This window comes from Silurus meridionalis, chromosome 13 (assembly GCF_014805685.1).
Source record: "Silurus meridionalis isolate SWU-2019-XX chromosome 13, ASM1480568v1, whole genome shotgun sequence".
In the NCBI taxonomy this organism is placed as follows: Eukaryota; Metazoa; Chordata; class Actinopteri; order Siluriformes; family Siluridae; genus Silurus; species Silurus meridionalis.
The window spans coordinates 13,458,436-13,478,022 of NC_060896.1; the positions used below are offsets into that span (position 1 = coordinate 13,458,436).

The following is a 19,587-nucleotide window of genomic DNA, read 5'->3' on the forward strand; positions in this document are numbered from 1 at the left end:
TTGGCCATTTCTGTCTTTATTAACCATTTTCTGCTCTTGCTCTCACTGCTTTGATTGTTGATCAACATTTGGAGAAACGTAGTTCCAGGTTTATAAGCCTTAATAAATAAAAGCACAAACCACTGGAGAAACAAATCCCTCTGATTAAAGTAATGGACTACATCCAAACCACACAGCGGAAATCAGCACAGCAGGGGAACCAAGAAGGATCAGGGAGGTCGTTTCAGTTCCTCCAGGCCGGAGGGTGTATGTAGGCCAACGACCGTATATATACGCACTATGATTTATTGTATACTTGGATACAGTCGCTTGCAAAAGTATTGGCACCCTTTCTTAAAGACGAACCAGAAAGCTATTTGAGTGTTTAGAAATTCATCTGTGATCACATACAGTACCAGAAGGTTTTGTTTGAAGATCTGTCTGCCATTGGCAAAATGTTACAACTGGGTTGTGGTTGGAGCTTCCAGCAGCGTGATGAGTCAAAACATGCATCCAATGCCAAACGAAATGATTCAATGGTCACTGACTCCACCCTTTGACTCTCCTGTGAATTGACATCACTACTGAAAACTTGTGAGGCGACCTGAAGTAGGAAGTTCAAAGGACAAGGACAGATTTGGGCATTGTGAATTGAGGATTGGGTTCAGGTCTCTCGCCCTGGATTTTTAAGCTTTATAAAATACTCTGAGCTGGTTTGCTGGCACAGGGAGATCACACGTTATTAAAGGCACAGGTGGTAATAACTGATGAGTGGTTTTGTGTGTATATATATCAGAATTATATTAGAAACAGTTTACATGAATCATAGGTCAACTTATTTTGACCATCTTTGGTAGTTTGGCCTGCATGTACAGTGATGAAGTGTACAAAGTCAATATATAACCTGCTCTGAATTCTCAGGCCCGTTTACTTTTAGTCCTTTATATGAAAAAGAGCCTTTCAACACCAGTGACATTTTATGGAATTTTTTGGGTAATTCTTTGACTTTAGCTTTAATTAAAGATCATTGTTAATTTCTACCATATTCATCACAGCCACCCTAAGGCATACTAGTATTTAAACTATTTCAATATTACAATTGTTGCTTAATGGTGTTTGCAATTTCTTCTTCGCTGCCATGACCATCACTCGTTGATTTTGAACGAGTCTTGACTTGAATGTGACTCAGAAGAACGAGTAGTCTAGAGACCTGCACGGGACTAATATTTCAGTCCCACTCGTGCAAAACCTGTTATTTTCTCCCACCCAAAGGTAAAATATTAGTTCTATTTTCAATGCACTGACTGCTTCGTCCAGCTATTCTGCTTTTTTTTTTTTTTTTGTTTCACTTGCTTACCTTTTGAATATGAATTAAAAAGAAACGGAAAAAGAAAAACATGTATTGTTTTATTTCAGTTTGACTTTTTGTGTAAATGATTAACATGGACATGAAGAAGGAACTTTTTGGAACATAGAACATCAACTGAAACGACATATAAAAAGGTTTTGTTGTCTTTTTTTATGATACTCCATATCGCAGGTCTTACCACAGTCCTATAAACTTTCCCTTTCACTCCTGCAGACACCCTTCTATCACAAATCACTCCTGCTATCACTCTTCCCCACCCACTCCACCCTGCCTGCACTCTTTTCTTCACTTCTCTAACACACTCTCCATTACTTTGCACTGATGACCCCAGGTACCTGAACTCCTCCACCTTTATCACCTCCCTGCAACCGCACCACTCCACTGCCCTTCCTCTCATTCCCACACATGTACTCTGTTTTACTCCTACTGACTTTCATTCCCCTTCTCTCCAGTGGTAACTCCACCTCTCCAGGCTCTTCTCAACCTGCTCCCTACTCTCACCACAAATCACAATATCATCCGCCAACATCATAGTCCAGGGAGACTCCTGTCTGACCTCGTCCGTCAACCTGTCCATCACCACTGCAAACAGGAAAGGGCTCAGAGCTTAACCTTGATGCAGTCCAACCTCCAGCTTGAACCAGTCTGTCGTTCCTACTGCACACTTTACTGCTGTCACACGGTCCTCATACATGTCCTGCACAACCCTCACATACTTCTCTGACACACCTGACTTCCTCATACAATACCACAACTCCTCTCTTGGCACTCTGTAGTACGCTTTCTCTAAATCCACGAACACACAATGCAATTCCTTCTGTCCTTTTCTATACTTCTCCATCAACATTCTCAAAGCAAGAAATGTGTCTGTAGTGCTTTTCCTCGGCATGAAATTATCTTTTTTTTTATTTTAATAATAAAGTAATATCTGTAGCACTCGGACTCGGTGTGCTCTAGTAGTAAACCGCGCATGAACCACGTGTGAGTTCGCTTCCGATCCTGTGCCTGTAAATCGTTGTATTTTATTTTAGTTGCCATTGTTGTTTTTGTACAGTGGATACATAAGAGTTTTTGTTTTTAGTAATTTATAATTAAAAAATATATATTTTTTAAACATTTTGCGGGGGTCCTGCTAATTATTTTATTCTCCAACAACATCACATTGTGTCCCGCGGAAGTGCAGGTCTTTAGGGTAGAATCAAAGTGATTTGTTCTTTTTCTATTGGACGCACATAAGCAGAGCATCGCAAAATCTCCATTGGTTATGTACAGGAAACAGTTTAGCTCTCGACTCTTGTACTCTGAGTTGCGCGTTTTTTTTATTCAATTCAATTCATTTTTATTTGTATAGCGCTTTTAACAATGAAGATTGTCTCAAAGCAGCTTTACACAATCATCACGTTGACCCCATATACGCTATGCAGTGCATCACACAGGAAACAGAATTGAATTGTTCCTCTCATGAGTCCTCTGATCCAAGTCGTTCGTCCTTTTGCCATGCGACTCCCATATACGCTAGTCAAGTCAAGTCAAGAGGCTTTTATTGTCATTTTTACTATACACAGTGGTACACAGTACACAGTAAAAACGAAACAACGTTCCTCCGGAACCCTATTAAGGTAATTAAAGGAAAGAAAGAAACTAAGATTTTAAAGATTCAAAATTCAAAGATTCAAAGAACAGTCACTAAAATGATTCGGTCTTCACATCACTAGTCTCTTAGGCCTTCAACAGCCTCTGTTATACTGTTGACCGCCATCTAGTGGTTCACTGTGACAGTGACGGCAGCTCTAGAGTGCTCTTTCAGGAGGTAAAAACCCACAATGTGTCTTAAATTTTGCTAATATTTCAAGATATGATAGGATTATGAGGAAAACAACACTAAATGACAACTAAAAAAAACAAAGAATTTAAATGGCACAAAAGGGACGAGTAACAACGATACTACTACTAGTACCAAAACTACCACCACTACTACTACTTATACTACTTACACTACTACTACTTCTACCAATATGAGTGATGGACAGTAACAAAGTAAATGAAAATTCGGTACTGGAGCTTTTTTGCGTATCTGTACTTTACTGAAGCATTTCCATTTGGGGAGACATTTCAGTTAAATGAGAAAATAATTTATACAGATTGGCCAGGCAGAGGGACCAAGCTGGGAAAGATGTGCTGCAAGTTAAAGCAATAAAGAGTGGTGGTGTAAATGTGTTGACTAGTGAGGAGAGTGTGTTGAGAAGATGGAGGGAGTATTTTGAGCAGCTGATGAGGAAAATAACGAAAATAAGAGAGAGAGAGAGAGAGAGAGAGAGAGATAGATAGATAGATAGATAGATAGATAGATAGATAGATAGATAGATAGATAGAGAGAAAAAGAGAGAGAGAGAGAGAGAGAGAGAGAGAGAGCAAGAGAGAGAAGGTTGGATGGTGTGGAGATGGTGAATTAGGAAGTGGATGGGATTAGTAAGGAGGAAGTGAGAGCAGCTATTAAAACGATGAAGAGTGGAAAGTCAGTAGGACCAGATGACATACCGGTAGAAGCATGGAGATGTTTAAGAGAGATGCAGTGGAGTTTTTAACAAGGTTGTTCAACAAAATTCTGAAAGGTAAGAGGATGCCTTGGCAATGGAGAAAGAGTGTGCTGGTACCGATCTTTAAGAATAAGTGAGCAGACCTGCAGAAACTACAGGTGAATTAAGTTGATCAGTCACAACATGAAGTTATGGAAAAGAGTAGTGGAAGCCAGGCTGAGAGAAGAGGTGACCATCTGTAAGCAACAGTATAGTTTTATGCAAAGGAAGAGCACCACAGACGCATTATTTGCTTTAAAAATGTTGATGTGAAAGTATAGAGAAGGTCAGAAGGAGTTGCATTGTGTGTTTGTGGATTTAGAGAAAGCATACGACAGGGTGCCGAGAGAGGAGTTGTGGTATTAAGGACAGTGTGACTGCAGTGAAGTGTACAGTAGGAACGACAGACTGGTTCAAGGTGAAGGTTGGACTGCATCAAGGATTGGCTCTGTGCCCTTTCCAGTTTGCAGTGGTGATGGACAGGTTGACGGACGAGGTCAGACAGGAGTCTCTTTGGACTATGTTGTTTGCGGATGATATTGTAATTTTGTGGTAAGGGGAAGGGAACATGTAGATAGATGATCCGCTGTGGCGACCCCTAATGGGAGAAGCCGAAAGAAGAAGAAGACATTTCAGTCAAATAACTTTTTACTCCATTTTGTGAAAACAGTCGTTCCTATTTATTTATCAGTGGATAAAAACTTAACAAGCACTCAGCAAGCCAACAATCATTGTAGAGCTTGCATTGTTTTGAATTAGTATTGATTGCGCTTGGCGGGATCCACTTAGCGTGAAGATACAGTTCGGCATCAGTTCCACAACAAGCAGAACATTTTGAGAGTAATAAATGATAGAAGAAGCTCGTGACTCTGACTTGCCACAACACATGTGGCCATTTATCATGATTCTTTTTTGTTTTTTAAGTTGGTTCATGAGGAACGTTGTTTCATTTCACTGTGTTCTGCGTCAGCTATATATGGCTGAAATGACAATAAAAGCTTTTTGATGACTTGACGTGACTTAAAAGAAGGTTTGGTCTAGTGATAATTTCAATAGATAGCTATCAGTGTTTGACTAATTAAAGAAATTACGAAAATAAAGTCGAAATTACAACAATACAGTCGAAATTACAAGAATAAAATCGCAGCACTACAAAGAAAATTAAGTCCTAGGACTATGAGAATAAAGGCGCAGCACGAATGCATCTTATAATTGATGACCCAGAAAAGTTCGCTACGTAAACAGCGTAAATTCAAACATCAGCGGCAACCCGTTGGTTAAATGTCAGTGCGAGAACGCGCCTGGCGGCCCGCACCCTACATTGAACGCGCTTGGAGAACAGTCTATTGTCTTCCTGTACAAAATCTTTACACAGGCGCTAATTAAACTGTACGCAAACTAATAATATATTTTTCTAGCAATAGCGCCCTCTAATGTAACAAAATACGATTGTCACAGAATCTGGCGGTGTATCGCCGCGTTAAAACAACATATTCTCTTTAAATAGCACGCAGATACAACCAGTCAGAAATATTAGTCAGAAATTGCCTCTTTTGTGCAGTCTGAAATCGCAAAAAAAAATTAAAGGCAAATACTTTTGTACTTTTACTCAAGTAAAAGTTTACTTTTACCTGGTACCACCAACACCACTACTGCTACTACTACCACCAACACTACTACTACTACTACCACCACTACTGCTACTACTACCACCAACACTACTACTACTACTACTACTACCACCAACACTACTACTACTACTACTACTACCACCACTACTGCTACTACTACCACCAACACTACTACTACTATTACCACCACTACCACCAACACCACTACTGCTACTACTACCACCAACACTACTACTACTACTACCACCACTACCACCAACACTACTACTACTACCACCACCAACACTACTACTACTACTACTACCACCACCACTACCACCAACACCACTACTACTACTACCACCACCACTGCTGCTACTACTACCACCAACACTGCTACTACTACCACCACTACTACTACCACCACTACTACTACCACCAACACCACTGCTACTACTACTACCACTACCACCAACACTACTACTACCACCACTACTACTACTACCACCACTAACACCAACACCACTACTACTACTACTACCACCACTAACACCAACACTACTACTACTACTACTACCACCACTACTACTACTACCACTACTTCTTCTACCACCACTACCACAATCACGACTACCACCACCACTACTACTACTACTACTACTACTACTACTACTTCTACTACCACCGCCACTACATACACTTCTACTACTACAGCTAAAAAGAAGAGTGTATGCCTACTAGACAGCAATTGGGTCAAATCACTGCCAAGTAGATAAGCAAATTAGTTAGACACATTTTATTTATTTATTTTTCTTTTCGGTCCTGCTTTGCTATGCCATACCATGCCATGCTGGAGGCAGAAATAAAAGCTCAGTTGAGAAAGATACAGATAATTTGAAATTTTACTCGTTTTATTGTCAGTATCCACATATGGGTCATTACCGCCACCTACTGGACTACTAGTTTTACGTCATACATGCAGCACACACTTTCGATATAATATACAGCAAATGTCAAAGTTTGTTGTATATATAGTTATATGCTTCCTAAAATGTAAAAATAACTACTGAGACATGCATGTATTTATATGCAGTGTTTATAAAGGGAGATCAGAGGTTATCCGTACTTGCTGCGTTTAGTTCATCAATGTCTTTAGTACACCTGTCTTTACAAATGCTTTGCACATCATTGTTCTCTAAAATCTCATGTATTTAACGGTTTGTGCTAAAAAAAAACAAGTATTTGGGCACACGAGCTGCTTGTAGCTGTTTGCGTATTAAACGTTATTCTGGATACGGATGGGAAAATACTCCGCGGACATGACGCGTTTTTTAATAGAAATCAAAGTCACGTGACACGGGCGCCGAATGAATGCGTCAGGAGATGAGACGTAGTGCGGCGCCTTCCCCGCGTATCTGACCGGACTCGGAGCTGGCAATGCCTGGATTTGATTTTCAGCTGTTTTTCGTGCTTAAGCTGTGAATGGCGCCTAAACAGGACCCTAAACCTAAATTTCAAGAAGGTAAGACGCGTTGCGGTGCTGCGCGGCGCCCTGAGAAACAGCTGGTGAATAGCTGCTGCAGCTCGCACAATGGCGCGCGCGCACCAGCAGCCTGCAGTGCACAAAGCCCGAAAGGAAATATCCGAGTTAGCAAAACACGAGGACACTTAAAAAATAAAGCATCTAATAACAGTAACGCCGTCGTGAATCGTGGCGAAATAGCTGAAAACACGCAGACAGACATCGTGTCTGACTGTGCAGGATGTATTTAGCTTCTAGCTAGCTTTTGAAGGCTCGGTAAACCGATAGCTAGTTAGCAGAGGGAGCTAGCTGTGTTACCATCGTGTAACCATTCATTGTCTGTAACCATTAACCAGATCATCTGTTTATTTGTTTTTACTTTGCTCTCATTTTATTGTTAATTCTTAATTGTGTGTGTATATATATATATAGTTATATATTTGTCACTACGTGGGGTATTCCTGTGTTCCGACAGATTAGCCTACCAGTTTTTTGCGCATGCGCAAATGTGTGCACTGCTGTAGATTTGATTCATTCTAATGCTGGAAGCATATTTCTTATCAAGAGAAACATGTTTTCTCTTACTGTCTTTTTGTGTGTTTCACCGTTCAGACCTCATGACTGTTTCTTTTAGTCAGCTGTCACTCTAGCACTCTGTTTACCTGCACTCTGAACACATTACAGCAAATATTTCCAGTAAGAGGCACAACATCTAGCAATAACATTTTCCCAAAGCAGTTTTACAGAGATAGAGTTCATAAAGTTGCAATGTATATAAAAGTCTAGTGCATATACGTTTGTATCTTAAAAGTTTATGCTTAACGAGCAAGCCAGTGGTGACAGTGGCAAGGAAAATCTAACTGAGGGTATGAGGGAGCAATCTTGAGTGGAACCAGAATCAAAAGAGAACCCATTCTCATCTGGGTGTCCCTGAATGTCAATTCATTACAGTCCCATCATTGTTGCGGTGCACTGTTCAGTAATAGGTGTTTAAATGCAGAACTGTTCATGCAAACTCAAGTCCCAAGCCATTTTTAGCAGACTGTTGATATTAATTACAGTCCTCATGTTTTATTGAGTTGCTTAGTAACTTCATAGATCTTTAGGCTGATCATGTAGAATTATCCTCAGCTGCAGAGAGTAATCTACAATTAAAGAGCACTCCATCCAAAGGTAGGGTTTTGGGATAAATCAGGGAGGTCTGAAGATAAAAAAGGGCCAGGAACACTGGCACACTGTCAGGATTTTGCAGAGAAACTCAAACTTAGCATGTGAATGATGAAGGGAGGACACAAAGGTTTTAATTTTCCATTTTCTGTGTGATTTTCTTTATATAGAAACAGGTTGCATATACATTAAAGACTTTAGGATAGTTCCATGGACGAGCAAGTGAAGGTAGATTCCAACCAGAGTTAGTTCTTTTATAAAGTCCAGCATGTTGCATGCTTGTGTACTGGCAACATTAATATCGCTCTATTTCTCCCATTGTTTTGTGTTTCAGGTGAAAGAGTGCTGTGTTTTCATGGGCCGCTGCTATACGAAGCTAAGGTACCCAATTTCAGTTTATCAAGGCAGTTATTGAAATAGATATCTTTAGAAATGCTGTCATGTATATTCAATTATTGGATCAGTGTGTTTTTACGTCTGTGAATGTCTATACACTTGCATGGTAAGTAATATGTTGTAAAAGTTTGTTCATGTGCACAGTTTATTTGGCACTGAAACGTTTGCTATGTACTCCTTTGCAGTGTGTAAAAATCAGTATCAAGGACAAGCAAGTCAAATACTTTATTCATTATAGTGGATGGAATAAAAAGTAAGTTTGTCACAATTACATTTGTGTTTCTTATCCATCATTGTTTTATTAAAAAGTTGTCATGAAGAGTGCTCTTTTTTAAGTATTGATGGCATAATAAACAGTGATTGGTATATTTTTCTGTTCTGCTTTTGTTAGTTGGGACGAATGGGTTCCTGAAAGCCGTGTACTTAAATATGTGGACAGCAATCTGCAGAAACAGAAAGAGCTTCAAAAGGCAAATCAGTGAGTTCTTACAGGGAGCAAAGAAAAATATGTCTGCTATTTATTCTTATATTAGGTTCTGCTTTCCTATTTATCTTTTTATTTCCTATTTATGTTAAATTTAAAAGGTCCTTATGCATCTAATTTTACTCACTTTACATTTTGAATGAAAGGTTCTGTATAAAAAATCGTATTATTTATATTTCTCTGGATAAAATGCATTTTTAAACTATATTTCTGTTTATCTGTGGATAAAAATCTATCTATTTTCTAGAGACCATTATGTTGAGGGAAGGATGAGGGGAGTTGCACCAAACAAGAAGATAGCTGCTGTGCAGCAAAAAAATGTTGATGTGTGAGTATAATTGTATTTTTTTGATTATTGGTCTCTTTGCCAAAGTCCCATATTTGTAATAAACATAATAATTAAAATAGAATTCTCTAAATAACCTTTTACTATTTTTATTTCATAGGAAAACAAAAAAGAACAAACAGAAAAGTAAGTTTCAAATTTCTGCCATTGTATTGGTTTTGTGTACTTGTGTACCAAGGCAGCAAATTTGACCAGATATTTTGGTTCTCCTCCAGCACCAGGAGCTGGAGAAGGGACCAGCACTGGAGAACTTCCCCACCCTCCACGCAAGAAGAGGGCACGTGTTGACCCAACTGTGGAGAGTGTATGTTCTTTGCAGTTTCATCTACTCAGTCAATATTCATGTGCAAAATATACAAACAAATATATTACAGTAAAGCAAATTATTTTACAGTGAAAACAAACATTTGCCACCAAATCAGAAAGAAGTAAAGTGCAAAATGCACCCAAAGAGTTATTCATCCAGCATTTTGGCAAGCTCTATAAAAGCACCGCTTTTGGCAAGTTGGTGTTCTGGAACACTCACCTGTGTGTTTACATCATGCTGAGAAGAAAGAACACTAGCCTTGACCTTAGAGTTGTTATTGTTGCTACTCTTCAATCTAAAAAAAATGGCCATTTCCAAACAGTTTTCTACTTTTGGTGATAATTGTTGTTTACAAATGAACTGCTTTTAAGGCTGTGGTATAACCAGAGGTAATTTATTTGTTTGTAGACTAGCAAACAATTGTTATTTTGCACCTGATATTTAAACCTGTCAATTAAGGTGAATAGTTATTTGATTTCTCCTTGACAAATGTGCACAGTTTTCCAAATGCAGTCAAGAAATGTGAGGCCTTTTTAAATGTTGTCAAGACATTTTTGATGTCTGTGTTTTGATTCCTTGATTTTTTTCTTTATTTGTTTAGACTTTTACATTAATGTTGCCATCAATGGAAAGTATAAGCACATTTTTTTGTTGTTGTTTTTTTTTTTTTTTCCCAATTTGGCAAGCTTTTTATTTAAATGTTTTCCATTTCTGAAGAAAATGTATCTGTGGGTTGCTGTCAAATTTCTGTAATAATCCAGCAGTTTTGGCCACAAAATAAATCCAGCTATTTATGGGCTATTATCACTGCTTTGGTTTAGGAGGAGACATTTATCAATCGTGTAGAAGTAAAAGTGAAGATTCCTGAGGAGTTAAAGCCATGGCTGGTCGATGACTGGGACCTGATCACTAGACAAAAGCAGGTGATTAACCCCATCAATATATAATTTTTTTAGTGACTTTAAGATGTCATTATAAAAGGTGGCTTTGTTGTAAATGTTGTCCTTGTTCTATTTTTCTTTCTCTAGCTATTCCATCTACCTGGAAAGAAGAATGTAGATACAATCCTGGAGGAGTATGCAAGTTACAAGAAATCAAGAGGAACCTCTGATAACAAGTATGCACAATTAATTAAAGGGAAATGCACGCAGCAAGTAGTTATTGAAATACATGTATATGGTTCTCTAATTTTGGGGAAGTGTTTCTGCTGGCAAAATGGGTTATTGTTTGAGAGGAACAGCATTTGTTTTTTTGTGTATTTTTCATGCAGTGTATTTTGCTTTCAAAATGAAACCCTGTCCCTTGTATAAAAACTTAAACAGTTAATTATTGCAATTATAAAACTGTTAGCGATTATGCTTATTACTACAACTTATAGAGCTGTTAAAGATGTTAAATATAAGTGGCTACCTTAAAATGTAATCTAACATGGCAATCATATTAAAATATGCATGCTTGAATATAATCTGTGGTTTGGGTTCAGTGTGCAATGATATTCTTCATTTAGGGAATACGCTGTGAATGAAGTGGTTGCTGGCATCCGCGAGTACTTCAACGTTATGTTAGGCACACAGCTCCTCTACAAGTTCGAGAGGCCGCAGTATGCAGAGATCCTGGCAAACCATCCAGACACGCCGATGTCGCAGATTTACGGTGCACCACACCTACTGAGGCTTTTTGGTATGCATTGTTGGCCAAAGTCTTCATTGTGATGATGATGTTTAAAAACATTTCCAGGTTTACCCTTGATATTTTCTAGTTAATACAATAATCATGGAAATGTAGTTTCAGCTTTTCCCAAATGAATGAACAGATAAAACTGCTGAGGCATTTGTGGAGGTGTTTGACAGTTACCAAAAATCAAGATTGAAAAGGAAAGAGAGAGGCAGAGTTCTAGAGGCATCATGATCATTACTTCTATATGTCAATTAATATTAGCTGAATCTGCAAAAAGCTTAGTTTTGGCACAACACAAGTTCTTCATAGTTCTTTATTACATTACATAATTTCTGTATTCAAAACAAAACAATCTGCTACATATAACAAAACTCATGTAAGAACTTTTAAAAACCTTGAGCAGAATTAAGAAAATTGATAAAATAGAATTTTCACTTTACTAGTATGTCTTTTACATGTTTTCTCTCTTAAATGTGTGACAGTGAGGATTGGGGCCATGCTGGCGTACACACCTCTGGATGAGAAAAGTCTCGCTCTGCTGCTCAGCTACTTGCAAGATTTCTTAAAGTAAGCATGCATTAATACTAGTTGAAGCTTTTGAGATGTCCTACTTACAAGTAATGTGTCGTCTTGGCTAAAAATAAGATTAGCTAGCAGTACAGAGAGGAATGGGACTCCCCAAAAATGTAATTGAATATTGAGTTAAAGGGCCGTTGGAGAATTACATCTCTGTGCATGGTTACTTTAATTGGATCTTAGATTCTGGGTTGGCTATTGATATTGAAAGAGATCCCTAGTGGTGCTTTAGTGAGCTTCATTTATATCAATGTATCTGATTTTCCTTCCAGTGTCACAGTGAGGAGGCAAAAGTTTTAGGAAATATAGCATTTAGGCACATCTGAGTTTCATAAACAATTGTTTGTCATTTGTGTTAAACACATTTACATATTGATCATAATCTTATTTGTGAATAGCTATAAAAGTAAAAAAAAAAAACAACAGAAGTTTTACAAACATTGTGTAATGTGAACAGGCATTAAAATGTACAATTACAAATGTGCAAATTAAATGCTATTAAAATCAGTAACATTTCAGGTTCTGATATAACTTGTTATAACTACTATAAATTGTCACTTTTTCAGAAGCTTTTATTGTTTAAAAACTCATATCTCATGAACAGCTGGCCAAATGTTGGCAAGATGTGTGTGTAATCACCAAATACATTGTCAAATCAAGTTTTCCTTCAATAGTGCTTTCCTTTGTATATTTAGAGTACATTTAGGAGTAGAATGGGTGACAGTGGCATTGGCATTGACATCATGTTCTACTTGTTTTCTCTCCTAAAATTGAGACAATAATAGTATATCATTCATGTTACTGAGGAGCCTATTTATTAGACTTTCTACAAAAATTAGAACAGTTTTGTCTCTGTCTGTTAGAAAGCACCGAAACGGGAGACTTCTTCCATAAATGCTACATTTGTCTGTTTTTTGTGGTTCTTTTGATTTGCCTTAAGATCTAACTGTTGTTACATGAAGGACAAAAAATTACTTAATTATAAATAAATACATTAATGAATGATAAAATTGTATGGACCAATTCAATTCACCATTGTTAAAAGTGCTATACAAAAACATGGAATTAAATTAATTAGATTTGTTTAAAAAAGAGAGAAGAAATCGGCCACAAAGTCAATGCATGGAAAAATGTAAGAACTAAATAAAGGCATTTTTATTGACTAACATTTATTTTGGTATGCAGGCCTGTATTTTATTTTTTTTTTGTTCTTATTGCATGTATTTGTTTGTTTATGCTTGTCCTCCATAGTGCTGATTCAGTAAAAAATAGATTCAAAATAGACATTTTAACATCACTATGATATAAAACTGTTTGTTGTGCAGTTTGAAATGTAATCAATTTGTTCGATGCAGGTATTTGGTGAAGAATTCATCGTCTCTTTTCAACGCCAGTGATTACGAGGTTGCACCACCAGAGTATCACCGCAAGGCTGTGTGAACACCATGCCAATGACCATCTGTGGTGTTGAAATATCAATACTGAATATTTTTAATTTGTTTTTAAACCCCCTTTCAAAGGGAAGCCCCAAAATCCAATGAAAGCCCTAGAACTGTTTGGTTGACTGGAACGTGAATCAAGACTGGTAACAGCCCATGGTACAGGACTGGTACAGAGGCTTATTGGAATGCTGCTTACTGTTCCCATGCTGTTGAGATATATTTTGGTTCAGATAACACTGATACTGTGTGGGTAAAACAGAATCAATGAATCAAAATTACTGCAGAAGGTGTTTCTTTTTTTTTTTTGTGTTTTTTAAATATATATAGTATGTTTGTTAATAAATCGTCCTTCTCAAAAATGGCTCAGTGTCGTTATTGATGTTGGAGGTATTACATTTTCTGTCTGCTCAAGATTTATTAAAGGAGATATGTTGATATACAGACAAATCTTAATTGTTCTTTTTTTAATGAATCAAAACACACTTATATCTACTGTTTGCTGTGAATTTATGAGCGTCTCTACACCAGCATGTTCATGCAGTTATCTAATCAGCCAATCATCTGGCAGCAGCACAATGCATACAATCATGCAGATAAAGGCCAAGATCTTCATCAGAATGTAGATAAAGCATTGTCACTTTGATGGTAGCATGGATGTTGGTACCAGATGGTCTTAAGTATTTTACTGAGAACAGTTTTTTAAAAACACTGGTTGACAGTTCTGTGGGTGGAAATGGCTTGTAAATGTCAGAGAAGAAAGTCCAGAATAGATTAAGCTGGGTGTAATAGTTTTTTTTTTTTAACAAGGCCCTTAACCCTCTGTGTTCAAGGGGCACTGTAACGTGTCTAACTGCGCTCAGACCTTCGCTTCCTACACCGCTGGGATATGCAAAGAAATTATTTAGTTGTGCCAATAGCTAGAGCAAAGATCTAATTACTTCTGGAATAGAACTCAATAAGCACAACGTAATATAAAAGTCAAATGTTCAGAAAGCTTCATTAAATCACACCTGATTTTTTGTTGTTTTTATTCTTTTACAGTCATGTAGAAATAAAATGCACATATTCCAAATATTAGGACAGCAGTGGTCTTCTGCCATAGTTAATTAAGAATTGTCAGCATTATAAATAATGCAGTCAAATTGACTGTTTAACAAAATGCAATGTTTTTGGACGTGAAAGTTCCTAATATAATAATGGTGATAATGGTTATGACAATTATAATTATTGTTGTTATTATTAGTAGTAGTAGTAGTAGTAGATAAAAAAAACACTACCCCTGCTACTACTGCTTGAAACAGAAGAAGAAAAATAACAAAAACGAGAAACGCTACCACCACTACAACTATTACTACTTCTATTACTTTTACTACACCACTATTACTACTACCATTACCACAACTATTACTACTACTATTACTACAACTACTACCATTACTACAACTATTACTACTTCTACACCACTATTACTACAACTATTACTACTTCCATTATTTTTACTACACCACTATTAGAACAATATCTTTGAAGAATTTCAGTCAGGTTTTAGGCCCCATCATAGCACAGAAACTGCTCTAGTTAAAATAACTAATGACCTGTTTTTAGCTTCAGACCAAGGCTTCATCTCGCTGTTGGTTTTACTAGATCTTAGTGCTGCATTCGACACTATAGACCATGATCTCCTCCTAGATCGCTTACAAAATTACATCGGCATTCAGGGACAGGCATTAAGCTGGTTTAAATCCTACCTGTCCGATCGTTACCATTTCGTAGATTTGAATGGAGAGCTATCCAGGCTAATGCAAGTAAATTATGGCGTGCCGCAAGGTTCAGTTCTAGGACCCCTGCTCTTCACAATATACATGCTTCCGTTAGGAAATATTATTAGAAGGCATGGAATTAGCTTCCATTGTTATGCTGATGATACTCAGCTATATATTTCATCTAAACCAGGCGATACAGCTCAATTAACCCGGATGACTGAGTGTGTTAAGGAACTAAGAGATTGGATGACCCATAACTTTCTACTTTTAAATTCTGATAAGACTGAGATTTTGCTCATCGGCCCAAAACTGGTATACAGACGCTCCAGCATCTCAACCTGCATTTAGACGGATGTTCTGTAACCACTAGTTCAACGGTAAAAGACCTGGGTGTTATTTTAGACAGCGACTTGTCTTTCAAAAATCACATCAATCAGGTTACAAAACAGCCTTCTTTCACCTTAGAAATATTTCTAAGCTAAGAAATATGTTGTCTATATCCGATGCAGAGAAGCTCGTCCATGCTTATGACCTCCAGAATAGACTACTGTAATGCGTTACTAGGTGGATGTCCTGCTTCATTAATAAACAAGCTTCAGTTAGTCCAGAATGCAGCAGCCAGAGTTCTTACAAGGTCAAAAAATATGATCACATAACCCCGATCTTATCGTCCCTACATTGGCTTCCTGTTAAGTTTCGAATAGACTACAACTATTACTTCTCACTTATAAAGCACTAAATGGTTTGGCTCCGTGTATCTATCCAGTCTTTTAACACGCTACAATCCGCCACGCTCCTGAGATCTCAAAACTCTGGGCTTCTAGTAGTTCCTAGAATAGCAAAGTCCACTAAAGGTGGTAGAGCATTTTCACATTTAGCTCCTAAACTCTGGAATAGTCTTCCTGACGGTGTTCGGGCTCAGACACACTCACCCAATTTAAGTGTAGATTAAAACGTATCTTTTAGCAAAGCCTACACATAACACACATCACATCATAACCTTGTGCTCCAGAACATCTGATCACATGCACATTATCAACTTGTGCTGTTAATATCATGAACAGCAGCTACGCTAATTCCTCTCCACTGCTTCTCTTTCTCTCCCCATCCCGAGGCATCCTGAGGTTGCTCCAGCTCCAGTCACCTCCCACCTCGTGATGATTACGGACCTTTAAAGAAGTAGATGCCGAACTCACAAACATCCTGAACCATCTAGAGACGTACCAGTGCCATTTGGATCCCGCTACATGTGTGGAGTTTTGACATTGGACCTCCTGGAGTGTTTAAAGGCTCTGGCATGGAGAAGCTGATGCTGGATCTGTGGTGATCACAAATGCTGAGCTTATAAAACTCGGAGCTACTAACCATATAGACTGTTTAAGACTGCAGAAAGAACATTACTTATAATCTTATACTCCAGTAATCATGTTAGTTCTCACTCTCCAGTGTTCTGTATTGTTGAAAGATTTATGATCAAACTCTTGATGTCACCCAGATGAGGATGGGTTCCCTTTGAGTCTGGTTCCTCTCAAGGTTTCTTCCTCATAACATCTAAGGAGTTTTTCCTTGCCACAGTCGCCACGGCTTGCTCATCAGGGACAAATGCACACCATTCACCATCACTGTTGATTTGTGTAAAGCTGCTTTGAGACAATGTCTGTTGTGAAAAGCGCTATACAAATAAACTTGACTTGACTTGACTTGACTATTACTACTACTATTACTACTACTACAACTATTACTACTTCTACACCACTATTACTACTACTACTACTACTATTACTACAACTATTACAACTTCTATTACTTCTACTACACCACTATTACTACTACTATTACTACAACTATTACTACTTCCATTTCTTTTACTACACCACTATTACTACTACTACACCACTACTACACTACTATTACTACTTCTATTACTTTTATTACACCACTATTACTACTACAACTATTACTACTTCTATTACTACTACTACACCACTATTACTACTACTATTACTACTTCTACTACACCACTATTTCTACAACTATTACTACTTCTGTTAATATTATTGTATTGCTACTTTCCTGCTACTACTACTACTACTACTAACAATAATAATAAGAAGAAATAATAAGAAAACAAAACTTACATATGCAAACAATGTGCCTAACTTTTGAGATGGTATAATAAATCGACACTGAATGAATCTGTAATATTTTCCTTAATATTTAATGGGGGTTCTGAGTGTAAGAGTGTAAGGTGTTAAGAGCGGACTCGAATCTATCTCTACATGTATATGTCGGATTTATGCAATACAGGACATGACTTTTTGAAAGAGCACATGATCACACGACACGAGATATTTATACACATGGTTGTGTGTGTGTGTGTGTGTGTGTGTGTGTACTTGTCTTTCAAAAATCACATCAATCAGGTTACAAAACAGCCTTCTTTCACCTTAGAAATATTTCTAAGCTAAGAAATATGTTGTCTATATCCGATGCAGAGAAGCTCGTCCATGCTTATGACCTCCAGAATAGACTACTGTAATGCGTTACTAGGTGGATGTCCTGCTTCATTAATAAACAAGCTTCAGTTAGTCCAGAATGCAGCAGCCAGAGTTCTTACAAGGTCAAAAAATATGATCACATAACCCCGATCTTATCGTCCCTACATTGGCTTCCTGTTAAGTTTCGAATAGACTACAACTATTACTTCTCACTTATAAAGCACTAAATGGTTTGGCTCCGTGTATCTATCCAGTCTTTTAACACGCTACAATCCGCCACGCTCCTGAGATCTCAAAACTCTGGGCTTCTAGTAGTTCCTAGAATAGCAAAGTCCACTAAAGGTGGTAGAGCATTTTCACATTTAGCTCCTAAACTCTGGAATAGTCTTCCTGACGGTGTTCGGGCTCAGACACACTCACCCAATTTAAGTGTAGATTAAAACGTATCTTTTAGCAAAGCCTACACATAACACACATCACATCATAACCTTGTGCTCCAGAACATCTGATCACATGCACATTATCAACTTGTGCTGTTAATATCATGAACAGCAGCTACGCTAATTCCTCTCCACTGCTTCTCTTTCTCTCCCCATCCCGAGGCATCCTGAGGTTGCTCCAGCTCAGTCACCTCCCACCTCGTGATGATTACGGACCTTTAAAGAAGTAGATGCCGAACTCACAAACATCCTGAACCATCTAGAGACGTACCAGTGCCATTTGGATCCCGCTACATGTGTGGAGTTTTGACATTGGACCTCCTGGAGTGTTTAAAGGCTCTGGCATGGAGAAGCTGATGCTGGATCTGTGGTGATCACAAATGCTGAGCTTATAAAACTCGGAGCTACTAACCATATAGACTGTTTAAGACTGCAGAAAGAACATTACTTATAATCTTATACTCCAGTAATCATGTTAGTTCTCACTCTCCAGTGTTCTGTATTGTTGAAAGATTTATGATCAAACTCTTGATGTCACCCAGATGAGGATGGGTTCCCCTTTTGAGTCTGGTTCCTCTCAAGGTTTCTTCCTCATAACATCTAAGGAGTTTTTCCTTGCCACAGTCGCCACGGCTTGCTCATCAGGGACAAATGCACACCATTCACCATCACTGTTGATTTGTGTAAAGCTGCTTTGAGACAATGTCTGTTGTGAAAAGCGCTATACAAATAAACTTGACTTGACTTGACTTGACTATTACTACTATTACTACTACTACAACTATTACTACTTCTACACCACTATTACTACTACTACTACTACTATTACTACAACTATTACAACTTCTATTACTTCTACTACACCACTATTACTACTACTATTACTACAACTATTACTACTTCCATTTCTTTTACTACACCACTATTACTACTACTACACCACTACTACACTACTATTACTACTTCTATTACTTTTATTACACCACTATTACTACTACAACTATTACTACTTCTATTACTACTACTACACCACTATTACTACTACTATTACTACTTCTACTACACCACTATTTCTACAACTATTACTACTTCTGTTAATATTATTGTATTGCTACTTTCCTGCTACTACTACTACTACTACTACTAACAATAATAATAAGAAGAAATAATAAGAAAACAAAACTTACATATGCAAACAATGTGCCTAACTTTTGAGATGGTATAATAAATCGACACTGAATGAATCTGTAATATTTTCCTTAATATTTAATGGGGGTTCTGAGTGTAAGAGTGTAAGGTGTTAAGAGCGGACTCGAATCTATCTCTACATGTATATGTCGGATTTATGCAATACAGGACATGACTTTTTGAAAGAGCACATGATCACACGACACGAGATATTTATACACATGGTTGTGTGTGTGTGTGTGTGTGT

General features: G+C 37.7%; 1 protein-coding gene across 2 annotated transcripts; it reads left to right on the plus strand.

The window, feature by feature from the left end:
- The first annotated feature begins 6,894 nt into the window (after nt 1–6,894).
- morf4l1 (mortality factor 4 like 1) lies at nt 6,895–13,812 on the plus strand. Of its 2 annotated transcripts, XM_046865321.1 has the most exons (13): nt 6,900–7,056; nt 8,394–8,451; nt 8,558–8,604; nt 8,805–8,872; nt 9,011–9,097; nt 9,351–9,431; nt 9,550–9,575; nt 9,665–9,753; nt 10,578–10,679; nt 10,785–10,873; nt 11,264–11,436; nt 11,916–12,000; nt 13,365–13,812. In XM_046865321.1, exons 6-13 carry the CDS (start codon nt 9,373–9,375, stop codon nt 13,447–13,449), a joined length of 708 nt encoding a protein of 235 aa, XP_046721277.1. In that variant the 5' UTR covers nt 6,900–7,056; nt 8,394–8,451; nt 8,558–8,604; nt 8,805–8,872; nt 9,011–9,097; nt 9,351–9,372; the 3' UTR covers nt 13,450–13,812. The 2 variants fall into 2 exon arrangements, with proteins under 2 accessions (XP_046721276.1, XP_046721277.1); XM_046865320.1 differs by lacking the exon at nt 8,394–8,451 and having other exon boundaries at nt 6,895–7,056.
- The last annotated feature ends 5,775 nt before the right edge of the window (nt 13,813–19,587 follow it).